Source organism: Cygnus olor, chromosome Z, assembly GCF_009769625.2.
Source record: "Cygnus olor isolate bCygOlo1 chromosome Z, bCygOlo1.pri.v2, whole genome shotgun sequence".
NCBI classification, from domain to species: domain Eukaryota; kingdom Metazoa; phylum Chordata; class Aves; order Anseriformes; family Anatidae; genus Cygnus; species Cygnus olor.
Genome location: NC_049198.1, coordinates 19936860 through 19964750, shown reverse-complemented (window position 1 = coordinate 19964750; position 27891 = coordinate 19936860). Strand labels below are relative to the sequence as shown.

Genomic DNA, 27891 nt, shown 5'->3' with positions numbered 1-27891 from the left:
TAGGGGAGGTTTAGGTTGGATATTAGAACTTCTTTACTGAAAGGGTTGTTAGGCATTAGAATGGGCTGCCCAGGGAAGTGGTTGAGTCACCATCCCTGGAGGTCTTTAAAAGACATTTAGATTTAGAGCTTAGTGATCTGGTTTAGTGGAGGACTTGTTAGTGTTAGGTCAGAGGTTGGACTGGGTGATCTTGGAGGTCTCTTCCAACCTAGATGATTCTGTGATTCTGTGATAATTTAGAATGAATTTCAAGTGGATGACCTGGGTCAGTAGATGTCTTGATACTAGCTTCCGTGTGTTGGGAGAGAAAAGTGACAACAGAGCACATGAACAAAGGTATGCCACTGAGATGTGAGGAGGGTCTCCTGCTTTTCAACCACATATAAACCTAATTAATTAAGCTGCAAATGCTTTGTTATCTTTTTCTTTTTCTTTCTTTCTTTCTTTCTTTCTTTCTTTCTTTCTTTCTTTCTTTCTTTTTCTTTTTTTCTTTTTCTTTCCTTCCTTCCTTCCTTCTTTCTTTCTTTCCTTCTTTCTTTCTTTCCTTCTTTCTTTCTTTCCTTCTTTTTCTTTCCTTCTTTCTTTCTTTCCTTCTTTCTTTCCTTCTTTCTTTCCTTCCTTCTTTCCTGCTTTCCTGCTTTCCTGCTTTCTCTCTCTCTCCCTCTCTCTCTCTTTCTCTCTCTCTTTCTCTCTCTCTCTCTTTCTCTTTCTCTCTTTCTCTCTTTCTCTCTCTCTTTCTTTTCAGGAAGTTGTTAATAGCAATCATCAACTTCAATTTAAAAACCAGTTGCAACAGAGTAAAAATCACAGCCATTTAATGCCTTTTTTTGCCTCAGCTTTTAATTCTAATGAGAGACCTTGGGCTGTTGGGTCCTCAGGTTTGGAAGACCATGATTGGGACCAGTTGTATAGGCTGAATGTTCATAGTTCCCTGAGGCATGAAGAGATTCACCCCAGAGTACTGAGGGAGTTAGTGAATGTTATAGCTGGACCTCTTTCAACAATTTACTGAAGGTCTTGGGAGTCTCAGGAGGGCCCTGCTGATGGAAAGCTAGGCGATGTTACATCAGTCTACGCTAATGGCACAAAAGAAGAGCCAGAGAACTACAGACCTGGTAGTCTAACTTCAGTCTCTTGAAAAATTGTGGAGAAAATTGTTCTTGAGGGACACTGAAAGGCATTAAGGAAAGAACAAAACTATTATCAGGTATATATAGTCAAGATGGGTTCATGAAGGGAAGTTCTGCCTTAGTAATTTGACCTCCTTCTATGATAAGGTCACCTGCTTGGTGGAAGGCAGTAGATGGAACTTTACTGGATTTTAGTAAAGCCTTTGATACTGTCCCTTATTCTGGACCAGCTGTCCAACAGTGAGATAAAAAGGTTCACTCTATACTGGGTAGTGAACTGGCTCAATGGTAGAGCTCATAGGGTTGTAATGAAGGGCGCTACATCTGACCAGCAGACGATCACCAGCAGTGTGCCTCAGGGCTCAGTTCTAGGGCCAGCCCTGTTCAATGTTTTTATCAGTGATCTGGATGCAGAAGTGGAATGCATCCTTAACAAGTCTGCTGACAATACTAAACTAAGTGGTGCTGTTGACTCACTGGAGGGATGTGAGGCCTTGAAGAGGCATTGGGCAGTCATCAACAGCATGAAGTTCAACAATGGAAAAAGCTGAGTTCTGCACCTGGGATGGAGTAATGCTGGACACAGGCACAGTTTTGGAGATGAGTGGCTGGGGAGCAGATCAGCAGAAAGAGACCTGGGGGTGATGGTGGCAGCAGGTTTCACACAAGCCAGCAGTGTGCCCTGGCAGCCAAAAGGACAAACTGCATTTTGGGGCACAATGAACACAGAATAGCCAGCAGGTCAAAAGAGGTGATTCTCCCACTATATTTTGCACTGGTTTGTCCTCACCTTGAATATTGTATGCAGTTCAGAGATCCAAAATATTTAAAAAAAAAAAGAAAAAAAAAAAAAGAAAACAGATGTTAAGGTCCTTGAAAGCAGCAAAGTGGTAAAAAGGCTAGAGGGTATGTCCGAGGAAAGCCTGAGCACACCTGGATTGTCCAGTCTGGAGAAGAGGAGGCTCAGAGCTGGCCTCATTGCTCTCTGCAACTTCCCGAGAAGGGGAAGCACGGAAGGAGGTGCCGGCCTCTGCTCCCTGGGAACTGATCACAGGATGCATGGGAACAGCACAAAGCAGCACCAGGGAATGTGCGGACTGGACAATATGAAAACATTTTTTACTGTGAGGGTTGCCAAACCAGTCTTCCTAGAGAGGTAGTTGATGCCCCATGCTTGTCATTGTTCAAGAGACATTTGGATAATGCCCTTATTAATGTGTTTTAACTTTTGGTTAGCCCTGAAGTAGTTAGACAGTTGGACTTGATGTTGTTTGTAGGTCCCTTCCAACTGAAGTATTCTATTAAATCAATGAGCAGTTAAATACCACTTCTGTTTAATGGGTGTGCCTGTCAGTCAATACCTCAATGTCCAGATGGAGATCAGCGATGAGGTGTACTCTTCAGGTATCCATATGGGTACTGGTACTGTTTCATATCTTTATTGATGACAAAGACAGTGGACCTGAGTGCCTGCCCAGCAAGTCTGCAGATGTCACCAAACTGAGTGGTGCTGCTGATACAACAGAAGGCTGGGATGCCATCCAAAAGGACCTGGACAGGCTTGAGAAGTGAGTCCATGTGTACCTAATGAGGTTCAGTAAGGCCAGGTGCCCCCACCTTGCAGCTGGGTTGGGGCAACCCCTGGTATCAGTACAGACTGGGGAATGATTAAGAACTTTACGGAAAGGGTTGTTAGGCATTGGAATAGGCTGCCCAGGGAACTGGTTGAGTCACCATCCCTGGAGATCTTTAAAAGACGTTTAGATTTAGAGCTTAGTGATATGGTTTAGTGAAGGACTTGTTAGTGTTAGGTCAGAGGTTGGACTAGATGATCTTGCAGGTCTCTTCCAACCTAGATGATTCTGTGATTCTGTGAAAAATTGGATACGAGCTGGCAGTGTGTATTTGCAACCCAGAAAGCAAACCTACGATTCTGTGATTCTAATAACATATTCTGGAAGGTTTTAATTTATGATTTATTTTATTTATGATTTTTTTTTATAAGACGTCATATTTTTGCACTTCAGGAAAAACAGGTTACTTTTTTTAATGTTATATCTACCAAGGGAAGATCAACATATTTTGTTGCTTCAGTGTACCTCTAGCTTATCAAAAGGGCTTATGTTAAAAAAGCCCAGTGGCGATAACTTTGAATGTGGTGCTCTCGTGCATATTCAGATTCATGTTTACAGAACAGATTAGAATTACTGAAGCTCTACCAGTTCCATACATCTATGGATAAGTTCCTGCAGGAGACAAAGACTCAAGTTATTAATTTTGTTTTAAATACTACATACTGCAGGAGATAAAAGATCAATAAGTTTCATATTCAAACTGAAACTAAAAGCCAGGATATGTAAAGCATAACTGAATTGTAAAAAGGTTTTAGGGTTGTTTAGAAAAGTGATTTAACTAGTCTGATGATCAATGTTGTTGGATTTTTTTTGTTTGGCTGCTGATACAAGTTGATGAGAACTTCTCAACGGGGATATAACTCAAGTTTTTCTAAGCTTCAATGCATTTTTTCTCCCTCTTTTTTTTTTTTTTTTTTTAACACTTCTTTAACCATTTCTCCACCTTAGTACACAGAACTGAGGAGGCCTATTTTAAATAGAAATACTTAAGTAATTTTCAGAAAATGGAATAATACAAGAAGGATTAAATTGAGCTATAAAGGCAAATTCCTTAGCATCATCTTAATGAATCAACAGAGGAAGGCCAGAAACAGGATGAACAGCAGCCGTGTGTTATCCCTGTCTGATATATAAAAGACACCTGGCAATATCATTGAAATGCTAGCCTAGGAATTAAAATTCATTATTTTACTGGACAATAAAGTTAGAGAGACATTTTTTTTTCATTGTTTCCACAGAGACATCGTTTTTTTTCCCTGTTCTCTCTCTTTTCTCCATCCTCCTACTGGCCACCTTCTGTTCTGCAGATGCTCTCTCTCTGTTTGCTCTATACGGACATGCTATTTTTCCCTTTCCCAAGTCTCTTTCTTTGCAGGTACTGTTTGTTTTTTTTTTTTTTCTTTATTTTTTTTTTCCTGTCATAATCTTATCTACAGATGTAATAATGAACAGAATTAGATTAAACTAAGAACATCTGGTTCTAATTTACCAGAAGTTTTTTGTTTGCTACTTCTTAGGTCTTAGAGAGGATTTTATATCCAAACTTTGCACCCTTTTTCCAGTACTGTCAACTCACCTTTTGAAAGATATTTTCTTCTGCAGACCTGGCTTCTCTAGAAATGTCTTGTATTGATTGGGGACTTTTAAAATTGACACACTTTAATTCTATTTTTTGATACAACAGTTTTTATTTTCAATATATAATGTTTTGAAAACGTAGGTTCAGATTCTACACTATTAGTCTCACATCTTGAACTTCATAGAAAGTCATGAAGTTTACAGAGGAGAAGCAGCTTTAGAATTCAAGTTACTTTAAAATTAAATAAATTACATGTTGATTTCCCAGGCAGCCCCTCTCTAAATGAATGCTTCACTCTCTTTAAAGACACAGGTAATTCACATAAAAGCCTGCTGTATTTTACTGCTGTTACAGTTTGTCCTGTATTAGGATTAAACCAAGTGAATTAGAATGTCCTGAACTAGATCAACTCTTTGATCTCCTGTAATTTTAAATCAACAAGATCTGAACTGCCTTCAAAGGCACTGTGAAGTTTAGTCTCTGCAATGTGGTCTTAGGGGACTGATTCCATGAGTAGGATCCAATCTAACAATGTGGGCACAGAGTCTCAATAGCCAGAAGACTTCTCAGTTTTATTCAGTCTCATAGAAAAGCCCATTCATATATTAATCCCTTCCAGAATTAAATTCCTTCAGGACAATTGCAATAAGCAGCACAGAAATTTGGAAAAGAACTTGTAAAGTTGTGTATTCCTTTTATAGTCAGAATAGAAGAGATGTACAACTGATAAACAGTGTAAACGTGCATAAAGGATTTTTTCTCACTCATTTTTCTGTCTGCTGGCCTGTATATTCTGTGGAGTGTCCAAGAACCCTATAAATTCTTTTTAGATAGGCCTAAACTTTTTGTCTAGTTTTATTTCCTTCATCTGTTAGAGAAAGTGTCCTGTTGATAACTCCTGGGCATTTTCTGTTTTTCATTTCTCTGTAAGGTATGATTTACTTTTTTTTTTTTTTTTTTTTTGAACAATGAAATTGTTAACAATTTTTTCTCTGTACAGAGAATTGACAAATCGTCATACTAATTTATTACGTGTTCTCTAATTACAGTGTAAAATACCATATTTAATAAGCATTCTTGGAAAATTTATATACTATAAAAATACTAAAGTATCTTGGAAGATCCCCTTTTTTCCTTCACTAACTGTGGTATGATCAACTGGCAAACTGAAGTTGTTTGTATAGACAGTTATCTTACAAAAAACCTTTAATCTTAAACAATCAAACGAACAAAACCACCAACAACAACAAACAAACCAATCATTCTCTGACTTGTTCTTTTAGAAGTTTAGAGCAGACATTGCTTTGGTACAAATGGCTGCTGACCCGTATTTCTGAAATGTATGGTCATCACTAAAAAAATTGTGAGTAAGTAGACCTGAAAGTACGATGTGGGTTCCTGAGAGCACAGCATTCTTTAGGAGCCCTTTGAACGGTGTGCAATATGGCACACATCTGTGACTGGCTAGGTACCACAGATGTTATTTCTTTATTATCTTGGGATTGCGCATGTGTGGGTTCTGTATTAGATATATAAGTCAACCAAGAGGAAGGATTAACCTGCAAACCTGAGGACTGCAATCATAATTTTAGTAGCTGATTGTTTTTAAATGCATTTCTACTTCACTTCAGTTAAAATAATATTTTTAGGTTTATAGTTTATTATCTTTCTTTAGGTCACTGAAAATTTATTAAAAGCTAGAAAGATTCTTCAGTTTTTATTTTCCTTTTGTGTCTTGCTGAGAGAGAATATTGGTAGGAGTGGTTCTTCTAATTTCTTTCTGTGCAAATCCTTCTAGAAAACAGATTTATGCCCAGAGTTTTTTCTAAAATGGTGACTTTTTGAGACATCATGCCAACGGTTGTAAAGCAAGTAATCAGTGGAGGGCTTGAGCAGGGAAACTATTATGCTAGCAGGAAAAACATTACAGATCCAAACCATATTAAGAGAACTTTCAGTGCAATGTTTGGAGGACTTGAACAAGAAAGACTGGGATAGTTAAGCTTCAAATGTTCGTAAAATTATCACATCCATTAACACAGTTAAATACAATTTAAAATAAACATTGAAGGAGTCGTACTTTTTACATATTTTTTTAGTAATATGTATTAGATTGAGAACTTTTAAGGTAAAATGTCCTAGTAGCTCATCCTTATCTTTGCAAGAATGGCATCCCAACTGATAAATGTTTTATATGCCAAGAACTTTTTTTTCAGTTGTAAAAGGCAAAAGTGAACTTTTTGTTCTTGTCCAAAATAACCCAGCATGATAGAGAAAAAGAGAAGGGTAAAAAAAAAAAAATCTCAACCAGGTTTTTTCCCTCTTTAAATATCACGTTGTCTGGGTGTTGATCATCTGGACCTTGCAGGACTGAATCCATATATATATATATATATATATATATATATACGCTTTATATGTATATATATATATACACATACGTATAAGTTGCTTAAACAGCAAAAATAAAATTCAGCATTTTAAAACTTTCATAGTCCTCAGACAGAAATGTGTCTCTTGCTGTGATTTGTAAAACCACCAGAGTATTTTGAATACTAGCAGAAGTTAGATTACATGTGCTTATGAGCACAGAACATTTAAAATTATATTATTACAGACAATATTTTATATCAGTAGTAGCCTTTTACAGTGTTTATACAGTGTATAACAGTATCAAATATAACAGTTTTCTGAAATGCTAAAATTAATTTCAAATAAAAAAGTCATTTACTATTTAAATATTTATATATCTTTCTGAATTTTTCTATAAATGAATCTGTTATTTTCATGTAAACTTTTACTTACTCATAGGGAAGTTTCTTTTTTTGACTACTTTTGTAGATAATTTACAGTGCCAATTAGAATAAGAATTCAGAATGATCTTTGCAGTCAAGTATTTATTTTTTTTAACTTTCTTTGAGTATGTAACAGAAACCAAACAAAACACCTTTCAGTTACATGTAAAATCCTGACAGTAAAAAGAAAAGGCTGACTGTAGCTTTTCTAGGCTTCATGCAACCACAATGAAATTATAGCCTACATACTCTCTAAAGCAACCAATAGAAAGCATGTTATGCATGCTGAATAAATTAATTAGTTTCAGCTTATAAGTGCTGTAGTTTAGATTTATTTTTACTGTAAATTTCTATAAAATCAATTAGTATGCTTTTTCAAACCACAATGCTATTAATTTCCATCGGCACAAGGAGACATTATTGATAGGAAGTAAACTGCCAAACAAAATTTACTACATGTACTCTGTTTTGACATTCATTTACATACCTGTGACCAGATTCATCAAAGACTTAAAATCATTCAAAATTAGTTATTTCATGAAATACTACTTCTTAATTGCTTGAATATTCTCTAGTTTTAGGCGCAAGCAAAACTGATTCAAGGTGTATTACAGACACAGAATCACAGAATGGCGGAAGTTGGAAGGGACCTCTGAAGATCATCTAGTCCAACCCCCCAGTTGGACTAGTCCAGCAGGACCTCCTAGAGCACATTGTGCAGGATGACTCGTAGGTGGGGTTTGAATATCTCCAGAGAAGGAGACTCCACAACCTCTCTGGGCAAACTGTCCCAGTGCTTTGTCACTCTCACAGTAAAGAAGTGCCTCCTCATATTCAGCTGGAACTTCCTGTGCTTCAGTTTGTGCCTGTCACCTCTCATCCTGTTGCTGGGCAGAACTGAAAGGAGACCGGCTCCATCCTCTCAACACCCTCCCCTCAGATATTTATACACATTGATGAGGTCTACCCTCAGTCTTCTCTTTTCCAGGCTAAACAGGCCCAGTTCTCTCAGCCTGTCCTTGTATGACAGGTGCTCCAGTCCTCTCATCATCTTCGTAGCCCTCCTCTGGACTTTCTCCAGTAGCTCCATGTCACTCTTGTGCTGGGAAGCCCAGAACTGGACACAATACTCCAGGTGTGGCCTCACCAGGGCTGAGAAGAGAGCGAGGATCACCTCTCTTGACCTGCTGGCAACACACTTCTGAATGCAGCCTAGGATCCCATCGGCCTTCTTGGCCACAAGGGCACACTGCTGGCTCATGGTCAGCCTGCTGTCCACCAGGACTCCCAGGTCCCTCTCTGCAGAGCTGCTCTCCAGCAGGACACCCCCAAGCCTGTACTGGTGCTTGGGGTTATTCCTCCCTGGGTGCAGGACCCAGCACTTGCCCTTGTTGAACTTCATGAGGTTCCTCTCAGTCCTACCCTCCAGCCAGCTGAGGTCCCTCTGAATGGCAGCACAGCCCTCTGGGGTATCAGCCACTCCTCTGAGCTTTGTGTCATCAGCAAACTTGCTGAGGGTGCACTCCGTTCCATTGTCCAAGTTGTTGATGAATAAAACAACACTGGACCCAGTACTGACCCGCGGGGGACACTGCTAGCTACAGGCCTCCAACTAGATTCTGTTAACACTAAGCACAACCCTCTGAGCTCTGCCATCCAGCCAACTGCCAATCCACCTCACTGTCCACTCATCTAGGCTGCACTTCCTGAGCTTGTCTAGGAGGATGTTATGGGAGACACTGTCAAAAGCCTTGCTGAAGCCATGCTCTCCTCAGGAGATCATGATGTTCCTGAGAAACATCATGCAATAGTAAGCAGACAACATGAACAGCTATGCTTGAAGTAGAGGTAGTAACCATAAAATGTAATCAGTGTTACTCTAGTTCTACTGAAAGAGTAACATTTCTGTGATGTCAGGATTTTACTCAGTTTTATACAAACAGCAGTCCAACTTTTCATTTTCTAGCCATTGTCAGGGCATTTCTTTGCCCTTTCTGGTAAAGGCAGATTTTGAGGAGATGTTTTAAAAGAGAAGCTTGAGGGGGTATGAAATTTCATGGAGTCTTTTTTACTGCACACAGAGTCTACATGATAAACACAAAATGTTTGAGAAAGGAGCAAAAAATTGGTGACTGAAGGTGTCTATTATAAGAATAATGAATAATGTCAACTGTAAGACAAACTAATACATAAGGTAGAGATGTAAATGACTTAGAGGAATGACCTGGGCAACCTGCTCCAGGCAACCTGCTTTGGCAGGGGGGTTGGACCCGATGATCTCTTGAGGTCCCTTCCAACCCCTACAATTCTGTGATTCTGTGATAATGTAATTTATATAGAAAAAATAACTTACATATGAGAAATGGACAGAGACAGCCATACTTAGGGACATACAAAAAGAATTATGCTGTTGGAGCAGTGGGAGCAGTTTTATTTTATTATTTCATTTCATTTTACTTATCTTCATTATTATTATTATTTATTTTAGAAATATTATCTAAGTGAAGGCAATGATGTTTGGATATACCGATGCTGTTGAGGCCAAAACAAAGAATCAAGGCCAAAAGGATTGTAGGATGGCATGATGAAGTGAGAGGGAAAAAATAATAAAAAAAAGAAATAGTGATCACTTAAAGCTCAGTTTTAACATTTTGCTTCTAAGGGGAAAACAGTATGAGAAGCACAGATAGGTAAAGTGAGGTAAGAAAGCTACAAAATGATTCCTCAACATAAATATGCTGTTTAAAAACATTTAAGAATAGTTAGTTTTAAAGTAATGGATGAGAAAAAAGATGCCAAGTACAGAAGGCTAAGAAATTAGCTTTGGAGAAGATGCAGGGTAAAACCGAGAGAAAAAGACAAGATTTCAGTCAGACAGCAGAGTTGAAATAGGAGAGGATGCTGAGTGTTAAAGAATTTTTAGAATCAGGAATTAGTTTCTGTCTTCAAAATCTGCCAGAGCTCAAGGAGAATGAAATTGAGATCTGGCCAGGAGGAGGTCATTTGAAGCACTAAATGATACATGAGCAAATGAAATATGGAAAATCTGTGAGGTTTAGACCAAGCCAATTACAGTTATTTCAAGGACAAAATTTATAACTTACATAACATTTTTAAAATGGTTGAATTTTACAACAGAGACATAACTGATTTTACAGTGGGTAACTATTGTGACCATGTAGCTGTTCTTTAGAAGAATCTGTAAGGCCATATTTTCCAAAAAAAATGTGCCACAAAATAATTTATTTTATTGGGTAGAGCATATTACTCTAAAGGAAGAGTTAGTTGGAGAAAACCTTACTATCAAAGAGTTTTGGGAGTTACTACAGAGTGGAAAGAAAAGTTTCATAATTCTTCAGAGAAATGACAATTTAATATTTATTTTCATTGTGCTTGAGCAAGTACATGTTGAAAAAGATAGCAAGTTAAGAGGTACTTGGTTGTCTGTATTCTTTCAGAATTACTCTTTTGTAAGAAAAGGAGTAAGTCCAGGCCCATTACTTGATTTGAACTGCTATTAATTGTCATTGAAAATTATATTTAGTAGAACATCAGTAATGGACTTTCAGACATGTTGAATACAAAAGGGGAAGGAACAGGTAAGAATTCCCTTTGCAACTGTAAATTGTTTATTTTTTTAAAGAAATGTGGTGTTGTAAGGTTGATGGGTTGCAAGCCGTATATAAAAAATATTAAGGCAAAAAAAATGAAGACTTCATGCCTTTTCTCTTTTTGAAATAATGCTTGTTTGTTCTGCACTTAACACAGCAGAAAATGACTTGAAGGAAGTCAGCTGGATCAGATTCAGTGGTTAAAAATAGAGAGCTCTGCTAATCAACTGCTAAAGGAGAGCATCAAGAAAAGAGAAGAGATTAATTTGCTATAGTAGAAGTCTATCATTAAAATATGTGAAAGAAAAACATTAGCTAAGTATCAGTTAAAACTTCGCTAGTTTCAGAATTGTTGTCCGACATATATGCCTATACAAAAAAGAACTATATAATACTCTGAACCATGACATATTTTCAGGAATTTGATTAAACACAAGGCAACTGTTTTACTAATAGAAGGGCCAAGAGGAAAGACTCACATTGCTAACCATGTCTAATATGGCACTGTACTGGCAATGCTGAAATGCTTGCATGAAATTTATGCAATTTATATATCCACAGCACCACAAAGTTTCTGGCAATAGGCATTTCTGCCAGTGGTATTTAACAGCCAATGTGGCTGCCATTTTTTTGATTTGTTTTTCAATGTGCTCGTCTTATGCCTGATAAGTTGTCTAAAAGGGGGAAAATTCACATGGAAAAGTGAAATAAAGAGTTCAGACAGAACTAATAAATTTGTCCTAAAATGAAGAGAAAATTAGGATCAGTGAGTATGAGAAACTTGTATATTTCCTCTTCCAGATGTGTGGGTATTCAGGAGAAATCTGTCTTAGGTAAGTTTCAGTGCTAAACATAGGTGACATACCATATACGTATTCCTTTTCATCACTTCTCCCACCCACAGGAAAGGAAAGGCTGAGAGGTTAGAGGTGTAGCTTTTTCGAACCTGGGTGGTTAATTCATTAGTATGAACTGGGGAGGCAATGTCTTGACATTGTTCTTCCTTCACTTGTTCCAAATACGATAAGATGTGAGGCAAAATGAAAAAAATGTTTTAAAACCTACATTTCTCTAAAAATAAAGAAAAACATTAATCCTGTCTACATTGAGTTCAACTGCTCCAAGTAAGAGCGTGAACAGGGGGAAAAAAAAAGCGTGTTATAGCAACTTACAGCTTTATCAAGCACATCTTGAAACACCCAAAAACTAGGTTCCTAGTGTAAAATAGGCAGATATCCTCTGTAGTTGACAGACAGACAGATAGAGAGTTGTGAGGAACAGATAACTCTGTCTTAAAAATAGATGTCTAAATCATGGAAATAGACTGCCCCTGAAAGTACCTATCAGAGTTGTCTATAAACAGAGCCTAGCTGACCAGCTTAAATCAGTATCCAAATCTTCCAACAGCTCAAGGCTAGTGAGAAAATTCCTTTCTTGGTGTTCCTCATTTAGATCTCAGTCAATAATTCATGGCAAGTAATGTACTCAGAATTTGACCTTGATTTGTGCTCATAGAATGCTCTCTTGTGAGTTGCCGCCTTTCTAAAACATATTAATTTATTATTTGTTCTAATCACAGATTTGAGTTTATGAGCATGAAATGCATGGGGTTTCTCTCTCTCTCTCTCGGTTATACCATCTAGAGTAAGTCTTTGGAGCTTCCCATACCTGAAAAACAAATAGGAGATAAACAAGATTTGAGAAATTTATATACATTTCAGTGGATTTTTTGGATTTGTGTTTCAATGGATTTGTGTTTCAATGGAAACACAAATGGAAACACAAATGATCAGACACCCGTAGATGTAAATCCTCTTCAAGAAAATTTCAGTAGCAGAGCAAATGATTTAAATTTAATTTTCTTTCCTCACATTTTCCAGAAGGACTTAAAAGTGTGTATGATGTCATTCAACCAAGCAGGAATTCTATCCACGTATGACTCACTCAGGTCATGGTCCAATACCTCTGGATGCCAAGATTCTAGTGAAGAACACGGGGAAATCCACTCCCCTCTCATTTAGAGAACTGTGCTGCTACACGGCTGTCAATACCATAGCTCTTGTTTGCTTTTAGGAAGACTTTCTGATAGTAAAAGCTGATTTCTTCTAAGCTTCCAAAAAGACAAAAGCGTTACTGAGACACAATCATCATAGAGTATGTGTGGCTGGAGAAAATGGCTTTGTTGTCAGTGATAGATTTTTTGTTCTGAACAACATAAAATATTTTTAGAAGTATTTTAATATATAAGATTTGCTAACATACTTAAAATTTAAGTGGATCAGTTAATTTTCAAGTTATATATATAAGTTTTGTCTTCTTGAAATCGTGGCATATTTTGTATTGTTGAAATATTAATATATTGTCTTCTTGAAATGGTGGTACTCCTAAGCATTTCACAGGTGTCTCTCCTAAGTGTTTGAGTGATAATAGCAAAACTACCCAATTCTCAACAACAATGAAGGGTTTGTATCCTACAAAGTAGTATTTGATTATTATTGTCACTTAACAGTAACTGTGTCCAGGACTAGCCCAAATTATGAAATCTTTGTAAAGGGAATGTGGGGACTACTGTAACTGTAGTCACTCACCGTGACTAGTAGTCACTGCTTCATTTACAAAAGAGAAAAAATGTTAGTCTTTACCTTTTTTAAGCCAAAAAGACTGCCGTATTGCGCTTGGAAAACATAGCTGCTGGTTAGCTCTGTAGTGACTTAAGTTTAAGCCCCCTATGTTTATTTTTTAAGAAACTGTTTAGCTGAGACACTGTAATCCAAGTTTGTGTCTAGCAAATAGTTACTAATGAGCTATGAACCCTTGAAAAACAGAAGGTATGATGGAAATGTCAATAGATTTTCCCTCTAACAGCATAATTACTTCTGTAATTATTGCAGTATATCCATTTGGAGCTGACATGACTGTATTTTATAATGCAAACTATGTTTTTATATTATATATAGTGTTTAAATATCTGTTGTTTGTTTGTTCTGTATGTATCTTATTTAAATAAAAGGAAAAACAAAACAACAACAACAACAAAAAACAGCCTGATACACTAGGGAGCCTTAGCTCAGCTCAAGTCCAAAATCTTCCAGTGGGCTAGTATTTATTTTTAGGCTACTCACTGTTTTTCAGTATTAAATTTTCCAGTGTCTTCCAGTCCAACATTCATAGGTAGCTTTTATTTCAGCCCTAAACCATTAAAAAAAAAAAAAAAAAGCCCTAAGCATTGCCCACAGCCATAGCTGATATCACGAGATCACATCTCCTAGAATGTAAAGACAGAAAAAAAAAAAAAATCCTGTATATAAAAAATGATCCCTTGTTTGTTTTTTTGTTTGTTTTTTATCGCTAGCAGATGAAGTACACAGATACTATATCTAGTGTAACACAACAACTGATAGTGATCAGTTAGTACTGAATTTACTAATCTCCAGTCAAATAATGGAATGGATTAAATGAAAACTTGTCTATAATAAAGGCAGGGGAACACTTTTGCACTCCAGAATATTAAGAACCAGGCTTCTGCTGTTAGGGAGTGGGAAACTCTAAGCCCTATCCCTAAAACATCTCTTATCTGCTTCTTATGGTACAGCTCAGGCAGCAACACCAGACAGTTTCAAAGGGTACCACAGCTGAGTATCCATGAAAATAGGTATTATGGCAGGTATCCTCACATAAGGCCCCTCTTTGCTATGCTACCTATGAGGAGTTTTACGTTATTGAGTCTGGATAAAGCTTTGTTAGAGCACATAGTAACTTTATTTACACTGTAATCACGGAGCAAATAAACCATATTTATTCATAAGTCAGGTAGTTTGATCTAAGCAGCTAAATATAAATGACTATAGGAGCAAAACATTACTGACTGTATTTCTTCTGTGCCCTTGGGTTTGCCTTTTTCAGAGTCACAGAATGGTTGAGATTGGAAGGGACCTCTGGAGGTCATCTGGTCCAATCCCCCTCCTCAAGCAGGGCCAACTCAAGAATGTCCAAATGGATTTTTTTTTTCATTCTTAGGAATACTAAGATGTAATTATTATTATATTTTTCTGTTATTTTACTTATGCAGTTATATATAGCTTTTTCTTCTTTGATATATAAGCTTCAGTCAGAAGGGAATATGCTGTTACCTAAAAATGAACAGCAGAGTTTGTTTCTCTGGCATTCTGTCAACATCCTAGAAAAGAGTATTTTTGAAATCATTACTTACGTTGAGCAAAGTACAATCTTCTGAAGCGTCAAAAATTTCCTTCTCTAATTCTATGGCTAATTCTTATTAATGAAAGATATCTCTTCTGAACCAACACTTGCATTACTAGTTCTCAAGCCCACCCATGCACAGGTAATATAAGAACATCTTGCTAATCTTTTCTGTCCTTCAATCTTGTACCGCCATTCAGAATATGAGAGGATAAACTAGTGCTGTGGATGAACTCTGCAACCCACAATTTAGCAAAACTAACTGGTATGGTCTTAACTTGTGAGGAAATTTGTTTTCATTGTGGAGTAAGAGCTCCTAGAAATTAGAAAGGTTAAATTTGTGTCTCAGTTCATACTTCTTTCTAAACTGAAAACAATTTAGGGTAAACATAAAAGCTGGAAAGCATGTACGAAGAAAAGAAAGGAAGGGCACAAAATTTGTAAAAGACCAGCTGCAATAGTAGCTAAACAAAACTGGGGCGGTGCTGAATGAAAGAGCCAAGCTCCGGGTTTTTAGAGATATAATGATAATCCTACCTGAAACAGATTCATGATGGAATAGGAAATTCTACCTGAAATAGATTCATGAGGCTGCACATGAAGAAGCAAAAGTGTGTCATATACCTTTCATTTGCTAATGTGCATTCCAAACAACATACTTAAAAGCTCAGTCATTCTTTACATGTTAAGACTTGATTTTAGCCTTCCAGGATTCTGTTTCTCCTGATACATTGACAGTGTCTCTAAGTCTCCTAAAGAAATGTATATTAGAAATTAGAATTAGAAATTCCTGAATTTGTCACTGTAGTAAACAAGAAAAATAGTTTCCATTGTTGCAGTTTTAAATTACACTGTTAAATTCAAGTCTTAAAAGACTACAGATTTTTTGCTTTGTCTTAGAAAAGGAATATTTTGAATCTATTTCTTCAACTTGTATATAACACCTGTAGCATGCTTTCAGTCCTTTTTTTGTCCAAGCGCTTTTCAAGTAGCATGATGTGCATTATACCTAATTTCACAGAAACATAGAAAGGTTTGGATTGGAAGGGGCCTTAAAGACCATCTAATTCCAACCCCCCTGCCGTAGGCAGGGACAACTCCCACCAGACAAGGTTGCTCAAAGCCCTGTCCAACTGAACACTTCCAGGGATGGGGCATCCGCAACTTCTCTGGGCAACCTCTCCAATGACTCACTGCCCGCTGAGTAAATAATTTCCTAATATCTAATCTAAATTTAACTTATTTAGTTTAAAACTACTCCTTGTAGTTTGTCACTTCACTCCCTGACAAAGAGTCCCCTCCCCAGCTTTCCTGCAGGCCCTCTTTAGGTACTGGAAGGCCGCTGTAAGGTCTCCCCGGAGCCTTCTCTTCTTCAGGCTGAACAACCCCACTCCCTCAGCCTGTCTTCATAGGAGAGGTGCTCCAGCCCTCTGATCATCCTTGTGGCCTTCCTCTGGACTTGTTCTAATACTTCTGTGTCCTTCTTGTACTGGGAGCTCCAGAACCAAATGCAGCACTCCAGGTGGGGCCTCAGAACAGCAGAGGAGAGGGGGAGAATCACCTCCCTCACCCTCCTGGTCATGCTGCTTTTGATGCAGCCCAGGATACAGTTGGCTTTCTGGGCTGCAAGTGCACATTGCTGGTTCAATTTACAAATTGAGGAAGTCAAAACTCAGAATGGTTAAGCAAATTTTCCAGACTCTTAAGACAAAGATGTTCCCAAACACAAACAAACCGATCCAGCCTGTGCCTCATTCCCTAAGCCATGTTTTTTCCAATTCACCTTAATTTTCAGCTTTGTGTAATGCAACACTGGTATTCACTCAATTACTTACTAATTTGAGGTTGAGTAACTAAGATACAAGTGTCCTCAAATCCTGCACATATTTTATAATTGCTGTCTTAATTCCTTTGGAGAGCTTGACTATACAATAAAAACACTGGTCAACTGATACACATAGATAATAAATACTGTTGCTTTTGTTATTAGTATGTAGCAGCACTGAATGGAACCATCTCATAGTGTTCTCTTTATCTTAAAATCTGTTTGCCTTATTTTCATTATGCAGTCAACACTTGCCTTAATTGTGATAGCATACCGTCAAGAGCTCAGTTCAAGACCAGTTTTATTTCTTGTGTTATTACTGACACACTAAAAAAAAGATTCTAAAAAGGAAAAGAAATGTATATTTTTTAAGTTACAGAATTGCATGTACAAATCAGATGCTACAAATGGCTATTGCATTTGTCTCAAATATACGCTTGTATTCATGTACAATGCATACACTATATGTACATCTGTAAAACCATGCACATCTGCTTATAAACCTTCAAGGTTCAATAACAAATATGCTTATATTTCTCTTCTTTAAAGTATTTTAATTTTATCTTTGTACATAATTTGCATTTTGGCATTCTGGATTTAGTATGACATGCAATAGCTCTTACTCAAAATATATTGTTCTGGGAAAAAAAGAATGCCTCCGATGACATTAGATATAGTCTCCATCTGCTGATGTGTGTCTCAGCTCTTACAATGATTTTGGGTCTGTAACTGTGATTTCTTGTGTCTTTGAGAAATTTAATTTACTGCTACTGCTCATGGCTCCTTACTGGCTATTTTAATAATTAATACTTTGATAACACAGTTTTCTGTTGCTATCATGGTGGAATGGCTATATATCTCTTTACTCTCTTAATTTGTCTCTCAATTTCTCACTATTGAGCTTATGTTATTTAACCCCATACCAAGACCTAAATGGACCTAAAGTAGATGTGTATCTATGTTTTTTTTTATCTGTACCTAGGTCAGTTTTGGAATTTTAGTGAAAAGGTACTTAGAGGGCTGAACTTTATTTCTATGGAGCCAATGAAAGGGACCAAAAAAGAAAGGAAATTAGCAATAGGTTTTTATTGTGTTTTACCTTCATTGCTGATCTGCATCTCCAGCAGGCATTTTTGGATGTTGCATTGACAAAATATTAGCTTAAATATAAATACCTATAACTACAGTTCATTTATAAAATATAGCAATATTTAGTATATAAATATACGGTAGTGTACTTATGCTTATATATTTATTAACTGTAAGTAGATGGTAGCGTCTGGATTGATACACTTTTGACAGCAAACCATCCTGAGATTCATACTGCATTGTTCAGCGGAAGTAATCCTTGAATATTCCATTCCGGTATAGTACTGGATAGTACTGTGAAATCTTTTAATCTACTAGAAATTATTGGATCTGTTTAATTATTTTGCATTCCTTCATTGATATGGGAATAATGTTGATATTTATCAACAATAAATAATAATAAACAATAAATAATAAATAAGGCAAACTTTTAAAAAGGCTTTAAAATGACCATCTATTCTGTAATAGCCCATCACCTCAATTTCATACTGATTTTGGTTTTCTTCATGATCTATCCTATCTGTTTAAAGAATAAAAAAGTTTCACAACATGGTGAGTCCATGTTAAACAACATTTAACTCCACTATTACAGACCTGTAACCTGAACACAGTGACAGACTCAACTGTTACTAAAGGTCCCATGACTGCACGACCCTTTGAGCTAAATTTATCACAGATGTTTTTTCCATTCTTTGAGGTTAACTTTTATGATTTCACAGAACTCTTACAAAATGTCTTGTATTAACCAGTAGATGGTATTTGAAAGGTAGATGCCAGAAAACATGAAGAACAGAATGCTTAGCATGAAACCTTATTAACATTCCTTTTGCTGCTGTGGAGCACTTTATATGCAAATGAATGGCACAAGCCTCCAGGGCAGTTAGGATCTTTCTTGTTGATACACAGTGTAGTTTGTAATGCATTTTATTGCACTGTTATAAAGTGCAAAGGTTCCAGAAAGCTTTACACACTTTATATGCATTTTTATTTAATGAATGGTTTTGTATTTTAGTGCAGAACCTGTTCATCATGTTTTCCTTCTATTTGTCAAGTCTGTATACCTTTTAGAAATAACATTTTTACTGCATTTTTTTATTGTTAATCAAGCTTTAGTGAAAAGTAATATGCCACAGCACTTGTAACATTGTACAAAAAATTGCTATTATGCTTGTAACCACTTGTTGAGCAATAGCTCTCAGTTTAAAAAAAAAAAAATATAACAAGTTTTAGAGGATATTCAAAATGCATAACTTGTATATTCACTACCCAGTTCTCTACATGTATATTTTACTTCTTTTAACACTAAAATTGTCAAATTAGACTTATATTTCCTAAAAGGAATTCGCTCTCAAAGCTTTTATGATAAGTTTTTGTCTAGAAATTATAAATGCAAGTTCAGTTGTTTGAAATGCATAACTATTAATGTACTTATTAAAACAGGCAAAAATCTCTTTCTGCAGTATGGGACAGAGAACGTCATGTTAGAGTTCTTTAGCTGAGGTATTTTGTCCTTCACCGATTTATAACAATAGCTGTCTGTATGCGTGTTTGACTTTAACAGTCAACAAGGAATTTTATTTTTACTGAACTTCCCCACAGTGTTTTGAATTTCTTTCAAAGAGGGAATGCTTTCTGGTTTGTGAAGTTAAACAATAGTACTTATTCACAGTACCTAGTATAGGCAAGGGTTAGGAGAAAAGGAAAAGGAAGAATTACATTTCTAGGTAAGACTTTAGTTAGCTTGGAACGAAAGATCTTTGTTCCTTTCTTTACTCCACAAAGAGTAATTTATCTAGGAAGTCTCTAAATGGAAATTCCCTATGAGCTCACTAATGTTACTGTACCTTACATTCGTCTTTTCCTTTCATTCTTTGTCCATCAGCATTGTTTCCTCCCCCCTCTTTTTTTTTTTTTTAAATATGATTGACCTTTAAACCTGTTGTTATCAGCCTGCAAGAAAGAGATAGAGACTCTTTTCAGCTGCCTTGGTTCCCATGTGACCTACAGGGAGAATAGATTCAAAATAGACTAGTTCCTCCCAGGGCAATACAAGGCAGAAGAGAAAAGCACTGTCATTTCCGAACAGCACAGTGCTAGAGTAAATCAGTGTAAAAAGAGAAGGAGTTGCAGCGTGTTAGAATTCTTCCTCTGGAGCCTGGATTATTACAGGAAAAGCATTTGAAGGATTTTTTTTTTTTTTTTAAAGAAGGTTTTGAAAGACACTTTGAAATGGAGTACTTTGAGCTTTATAAGGAAAACTGATGTTTGAGTGCTAGGAAGACTGGAGGAATTTTTTCAAAATGAGCATTGTTATGAAGCCAAGATCCCGATCTACCAGCTCCTTAAGGACTGCCGATGCAATGTGGTAACGTGTTTGGCTTTTTTCTTTCAAGTTTCCCTTCCTATAATGACACATAGACATGTCCCAAGAAAGTCACAGGGTTTAATTTTGATTTGATAGATTTTGCATGGTTATTGAAGTTGTTTGGCTGTTTCACAATTAAAAGTAAGAAACAAAATTCTGTATTTTTTTTTCCTGTACATTATGCTGTGTGTAGTATTTTTTAGTGAGAGGCATTATGTAAGTTTTTTCCGTTTAGTAATCAGATTCAGTACTTGCACTTACAGATGCTTTCTAAAAATCTTCAGTAGACTTACTTCAGCAACAAGCTTATTACATACAGCTTGCAGTTCTGGAGGCTGGATGTTAAAACAGAGCTATAGTTTGCATGAGCTATTTTAGGATGCTTACATGTCGCTTTGTTGCATAAATAGACTGACTGTAGAGAAAAGTGTTCTGGGAGGAGACAGACATCACAGTGGCATGAGTGAGACTGCGTTGTGTTACACTTCACGCATTTGCCCTGCACTCAGATACTTGGAGGAGTAGAAGCAGATTGTAAAAGTGATCTGTGTGTATGACTTTCTTGCTAATTTTTCAGTTAGTAGTTGTTAAAGCTCAGTATTTTATTTTTTTTTCTTGGAGAAACTTCTGCATTCTATAGCTTGGTAGAGACAAACAGGACAATTTTCTATTAGGTATAAATAAATTCAAAGTTCTCTGTTAATATCTCCCACATTTTTTTTCTCTCTACTTTTTTTTTTTTTTAAATAAAAACATTGTCATTTATATAAATAAAATAATAAACTAATTGTTTGGGACTATATAACTGATATATAAAATGATGTACTTTAAAATATAGCCTTTGCTTAGAAATAAATGGCTGATGTGACTGTGGGATAGAATAGTAACTAATGTTTTTTGTGAGCAAATATATCAAGTTAACATAATTGAATATGAGCTAATATGTCCAGTTAGTAGGCTAATGTTCAATTAGCCTATTCAAATCTTTATGTTTCAAATAGTATTGAATTAAGTCATTCCAAGCCATGTCATTACTATCATTAAAGCAAGTAATTTTTTCCAGTTGTCCTTTAACTAAGAACATCTTATAGTAAAAGAAAACTAACTGCAGTACTCTAAGTAGTAGTCCCAGTTGATTTCAGAAGCTGAAAGAGTTTTGCTGAAATGACTGCAATAAACAGTGGCTCTTTATCTTTATTAAAATGCAGTAAAGTAATAATAAAAAGTTGGTGAATTATATATCACTAAAGTGTTACACTGCATGCTACTAAAACAATAACACCTGGAAGTGCTATAATAGATTACGTGTCTCCAAGGTAGTGAGCTAAAACATGCATGCCTTAATTATTATGTAAAGATATGCAAATGAACTGGTATCCTTCTGATTACTTCATCTTCCTGTCAATTTTATCTTTTTTGACTGCTTCCATTAAGTTGTGAAAAAGAAGAAAAATTCTGAGCTGATATATGCAGTCTGGTATGATCACCAATTACAGTCTAAAACAGCTGCTTGCGTCCCTTTTTCTGCCAACGCTTTTAGTTAGTGCATTGATCTGGTGGATCAATGGAAGATTCCATGTTCTGCTAGCTGTGAGTTGAGAGTCATCTCCTACCGTGCAGTTTGGAAACATTACCTGAGCTCAGGATGTGGCTCACAGGGAGATCCTTGGGAGCTGTCTAGATGAGGCACATACTGTTCTCTTTGTGTGCAGCTGAGCCAGGCCAGCCCTGCCCAAGTGGGAAACCAGGAGAAAGAGAAAGGAGAGAAGGACAGGGAACTCCCCAAGCTCCTCCACACCTAAGCTCACCACTAGCTACAGCCCAACCACACCCCAGCCACCTCCAGCTGAGGAACCTATATAGTGGATCTGAGCACGCCTGATTTCCAAATTACCTCCATGAGGTGCCTTGGGGTTCTTAATCACCAGACTTCAGAGCCTGTGGTTTTGGCTCCATGGGTCAGTGCCATTCCCTAACATTTGGTGAGGCAGAATACCATCAGAACAATCTTGATGTAATATTAAACAATACCAAAATGCTTAACAATAAATAATGTGATAAAGTCAGCAGCACTGATGGATATTTGGGCTGGGAGTCAGGGAGAGATATAGCATGTCATTTTCTTTATCTATTAACATTTCACAGCAATCCTGCTCTGGGTTGGAGGAGGAGGGAAGAGCTGTAGTAAAGAGAAGATGGGAGATTGTAAAAAGAAACTAAAGTTGCAGCGAGCTTTTTGGTTCCCAGGAGCACAGGACAGTCATAGGGTTGTACTGAAGTATGAATATCCGTCCTGCAAGTGTTTGATAGAAATGGTCCCAGGATATTTGTGTGTGGCAATTTCTCATGAAGAACAGAATCCAGGCTCCCAACATGTATATGGTAAAATCATGTTATTTTCAGTAGCAGCATTACAAAGTATCCAAATGGTATCACCCACTCTTAGAGGGTACACCAGCCAGCTCAGAGGTGTCACAGGTGATCCCAGGTGGAGAGCTGTGCTGGTGTTTCCCCTTGCAAGTTAGCTCGGTTGGGGTTGGCTGCTGCTTAACGTGGCAGAAGGGTCTGTAGGCAAACCTGTTCCTCAAACACCTGGGAAAATTTCATCTGTTATAATGACAGAATTAAAAGCAGATGGTTGTTTTTATGCAAAATAATGAGGAAGGTGACTTATTTAAGAATTAATACCTATCAGTTTAATGTAACTTAATTCTGCCACTGATTCATAACTTCAGGATGTGATTGTGAAGTGTGGTTGTGAATCAGAACATTTTTAGATAACAGTCTAGAATAGAAAAACGGTTGTACAGACTTTTCAGTAGCAGAAAATTAATTTGTCTTGCTGTTCCTGGGAAGAAATAACAAAGTAATAAGGAAATTTTCTTTAATGCAAAATGTTGATTGAGAGAGCAGTATACATACTAAAATAAGAATATGACTGTTTTCTTGACTATGTGCCACTGAAGAGTATAGCAGCAGTGGAATAAGAATGTTTTCCACAGAAATGCGCTTTCTGGTTTTTGTTTGTTTTCTTTTTGTTTTGTTCTTTTTGTTTTTTTTTTTTGTAATGAATCAAAAGTTTGAATGTATCAAATATATGATTTTGGAAGAACTGAAATAGGGTTTTGAAAGCTTAAGAAAGGAACTAAGAGAAAGTCAAGCAAGTAGCCAGGGTTTTTGGACAACAGCAAAACTGTTGGAAAATGTGCTGGAAAACATGCAGCTGAAAAGGTATTAGAACTTCTTTATTTTTTCATGATAATTAGTCCGAAGACCTAATAAGTCTCAGCATTTTGCCACAATCCTTTCTGCAACATACCTGGTGAGTCTGGAGTGGTAGCTGTCTGTTTACTTTGTGGATTGGCCTTCTCCTGTCTTTATTTATTTTTTATAATATATGCCAATTCATGCTTTGCTGTATTTTGGAACTTACGGTTGGATGATCTGCAAAGGGCACATACCAGTCTCCCTGCTGCCCTCAAAGCAAAGGCCTTCACTGATTCAATTTGTGTTATTCCATAGAACAATATATCTGTTGTTATTTAATGCCAGAAGTGGGTAATACCGTTTGTGATATCAGGAAGTTTGGAAGACTGGAAATAGCTGAAGGACATTGTGAGGTATAACTTTCTCAGTCTGTAACATATTTGTGGGTAAGTGGGATAAAACTGATGTATTTGATAAACTTTTTCTGCTTTTACCCTTAACGTGTAGATCACAATAGGAATTCTAAAAAAAAACTTATTGAATAGGGACAAGAAAACACTTGTGGCCTGACCTCAGTGGATAGTGTTGTTTCTGGGGCAGAAGAACTAGTGCAGAATGTTGGGATGAGATCCAGCTGTGCTGACCTGAGGTAGCCACAGTGGCTTCCCAATCTAAACACTGCACAAAGTAGAACTCTGCTACGATCATACCCCAGTCTTTTGGAACCCAGGCATTTGACACGAGGAAGCAGTGGCTGTATCACACTGTTTAGAGACTGAGTAGCCCCAAGCAGTTTAAATACTTGTTAATCACTTGGTGCTAGCAAGCCTATTGCCAGTATGAAGGTGATAAAAATATATAATAAATGCCATTGTGTGAGTTGTATAACTCTAGGTTATTGGCATCAGGCCTCTATCTGAAGTAACTGATGACTTGCAGACTAGGAATCCCAGTCCTGGGAAAATCAACAGCAAAAAATATTCCTGAAAGAATATTTGTCTACAGGGCAGAGAACAGTATATAAATGTAACTGTGAATTATATTGACAGTATGCACACCACTAGACTGCTGAAGAGATCAGGAGTTTGTATTCCTGGATTTAATGATTTTTTTTTTTCCCTCTCCAGTGTTATGTTTTTTTGTGGGAGGTGGGTGCCTGTTATCATTGTTGTTAATATTACCTGTCTCCTGTTACCATAGCTTATGAAACCACTCTTGAACAAAAGAGGGTTGGGAGCTTACATAATTTTCAATTATGCATTTAGTAGCTGAAGAGGTTGAATACAGTCCATTTGGAAAGCTCAAAGCAAGCTACACAGTGTCCAAACTCATGGGGATGCTGAAGTACTAAATGTGGCATGCAGAATTAGGGGATTTGTAAAAGCTGAACAAAGCTTGCAAGCTAAAAATGACCTTTTCTGCATAAAGTTTGACTTTGGTGGAATTCATAGCTGAATTCATTTGGCAAAATAGGCCTTCATAAGCAGTGTGGATCCCAAATCACAAAGGCCCTAGAAATTTGTGATGATATGTGTGCTCCTCTTTATTCTCCCAGTGCCAGTGCTAATGAGGAACACTGCACAGCCAGTATTTTACTCTCTTCCAGATTGTGGAGTGTTAAAGTTGTACTCTAAATACAATAGGAAGAAATACTATTTTCTCTAGTGAAAGTAGTCGTAGCCTAGTATTCTTTCTTCAGCAGTGGCAACAGAACATGAAGGCCTGTCCAGTTTCTACCATTGTATTAGGGATGCTATTGGGTTCATCCTTGCCTGTTTCCTTGAGAGCCCATCTAAGGACCTGCTGCCCACAGATTTGTTTAACCTTTTTGAATTTGCTAGTACTGTCTTCCTCCACAGTCTTCTGACAACCGTACCAGCCAAGTCAGAAAGTACTTTTTTATTGTGCTTCCAGCAGGCATCCTACATCCTACTAGTTTCAAAAAGTGTCCATTAGTTTTGTCATTATGGCATTTGATGAAGGATGCTGCATTCACTTTATCCACCAACTGCATTATTTGTAAAGCTAAATCATAACCTTCTAGGATTTTTTCTGTCAAAACTGAAGGGTTATAGCCTTCTTAGACTTTCCTAATAAGGCTGCAGCTCCATTCGTTGGTCATTTTAGCTGCCAATCTTTATATTTCCTCAAACACCACTGTGTCCTTGGAATAGAGAGACCAGACTGGGACATTACGCAAGACATGTGCACACCAAGGTTTTTATACAGTGACAAAATTGTCTGTTTTTTTTCCTAAGTACCCTTTAAGACGATACCCAGTATAGTTACCTTTTCCCTGCCACTGCAAATCGAATCAGTGATTTTATAGAACCGTTTCCCTGTTTGTTCTTGCCAATACAAACTTTTGGCATGGTCTCATCTCTGAATTTTTCTACAGCAGAAGTATTAGCCTTGCCAACATAAAATTCAATTACTTTAACATGAATGTGATAAGAACTGCTGTCTTGAAATAATATTATTATTTTTCAAACAAACAAAAAGTATTGTGAGACTTGCCAGACAGCAAATGGCAGTTTGACTCCAGCAAAGAAAGGGCGCTTCCTCAGAAATGCAGTCTTTCAAGCTACATCAATTTCTCCAGAAAAAAAAAAAAACATACATAATGTTCTTATCTCGCTACATGCAAGCACATGATTTAGTTTTCTGCCATTCATTTCAGTGTCCAAATAATCCACTCTCAATTTTCATGGAGACAAGGTCCCATCTTTACAGCACAGTTTGTTCTCACATCTTTTCCCTGTGCACATATGTAGATTACCAGGTTATGGGTTCAAATTTCACCAGGTCATGAGGCCAATGGGGATGAGGCACTTTGGTTTCTATCCCTAGCATTGCACAAGGGAGAGTGTAGCAAGCTTCATGGGTAGCTCAACTTGGATGACCAAAGCTTATTTACAGCTGGTTCAACTGAGGACAAGAGGTAGCCCAAATGCTCAAATCTGGATCAATATTGAATTGCCTAGATAGAAGTACAGTCCCTTTTATTCCCTTCCATTACACATGGTTGAACTAGTTGGCTGCATTTTTTTCCAAGAAGAGGGACATATTTCTTCCAACACAATTCCCTGAGAAGCACAATTTCATTGTAAGATATAACAGACCAGATTCAGCTCACTGAAAGGTAGATGTCTGCCGTGTCTATACCTGAACTTTTAACCTCACATTCTCAGTGGAGAGAAATATTTGCTCTCAGGGTATAGCATATCATCTATTTTAGATGCCTACCTCAGAAGGAGATGTGCTTTTGACGCCACTAATTTTATCAATGAAACCTCCCCTGGATATAACTAATACATATAAATGGAATCTAACTTGCATAGGGGTATTTGCAATGTGCATATTTAACCATATTAATTCTTTCTAATGAAATTAATTTAGCTTATGATGAATACACAATATTTAGTAACTGTAGCATTATTTTATGATATAATATATATTATTATATCATATATAATATATATGATATATATGATATTTGTACAAAACAGAAGTTCAGTATGGAATATAATGTGTTAGAACACAGCAACGAGAATGAAAGTAATATTCAAAGAATCTTGTGCTCAAAATCTAGTCACTTCATATACATTAATTCACTGAACAGTAATGTCATCATTCTGATGACAGCACAAATGACTTAACCTTCTTACTGTGATTCCCATCAGATTTCAGCTCTGATGGGTTTTAATTCAGGCTAATATGCAATAAAGCATGTTTCATAAACCATGTTACTAAAGACGTAATGTAACTAGATTTCTGCACTCCTTTGAGCGTTGAGGTTAGTGATCCTGTGAAGAGGTGTGCATGTATTGTGTAAATAGGTGCATGGCTACAGTATGATATGGTATTTTAAATATTTATTCTTTCATCAAAAATTATGAAACATTTTCATATAGGTTATATATAAAAAGAAGAACAGTGTATAGTTTAGAAGCTAAGCTGCAGAAATGGATTTTGCTCATCTAACCTTTCTTTCTAGTATTCAAGAAGTACAGAGAGGAACTGATGTCTTAAATTTGCTTCTCCATTTCTTTTCTGGTTCTATACCAGCACCTAATGGTGCTATTTTACATTACTCTCATAGTAATAAACTCAAAACCTCAAGCACTGAGTTAAAAATACTTTGGGGTATAGATATTTAAGAAGGACTTTTCCTGTTCTATGAAAGAGTTAAACATTGAAAAAAGGAAGAAGATTGCTTGAGAATTATGAATAACTGTATTTTTGTCAAAGACCTCAAAATAAATTCAGGGCAGATCAGCTGAAAAAAATAATTTCAGTAATTTTATCATGCTTTATATCAATTCAGCCATTTAAAATTTGTATTCAAATCAACTATTAGAATTAAAAATCATGTCAAACTAGAAAAAAAAAAAAAAAAGGTTTTACTTGGATAAAGAAAAGTTTGCGTGATTTTGAAATTTATCCTCAAATTTCT

The 27891-nt window shown here is 36.7% G+C and overlaps 1 protein-coding gene across 6 annotated transcripts in view; it reads left to right on the top strand.

Moving 5' to 3' along the window:
• PDE4D (phosphodiesterase 4D) overlaps positions 1-27891 on the top strand; it is a 546954-nt gene that overhangs the window by 362972 nt on the left and 156091 nt on the right. The window contains exon 1 of one of the 6 annotated variants that reach the window (XM_040542118.1): positions 19910-20228. The exons of the other annotated variants lie outside the window; for them this stretch is intronic. Within the exon in view, the coding sequence (XP_040398052.1) occupies positions 20164-20228 (65 nt within the window). The 5' untranslated portion in view covers positions 19910-20163. Of the gene's footprint in view, positions 1-19909; positions 20229-27891 lie in introns of those variants that run through there. 6 annotated transcript variants of the gene reach the window in all.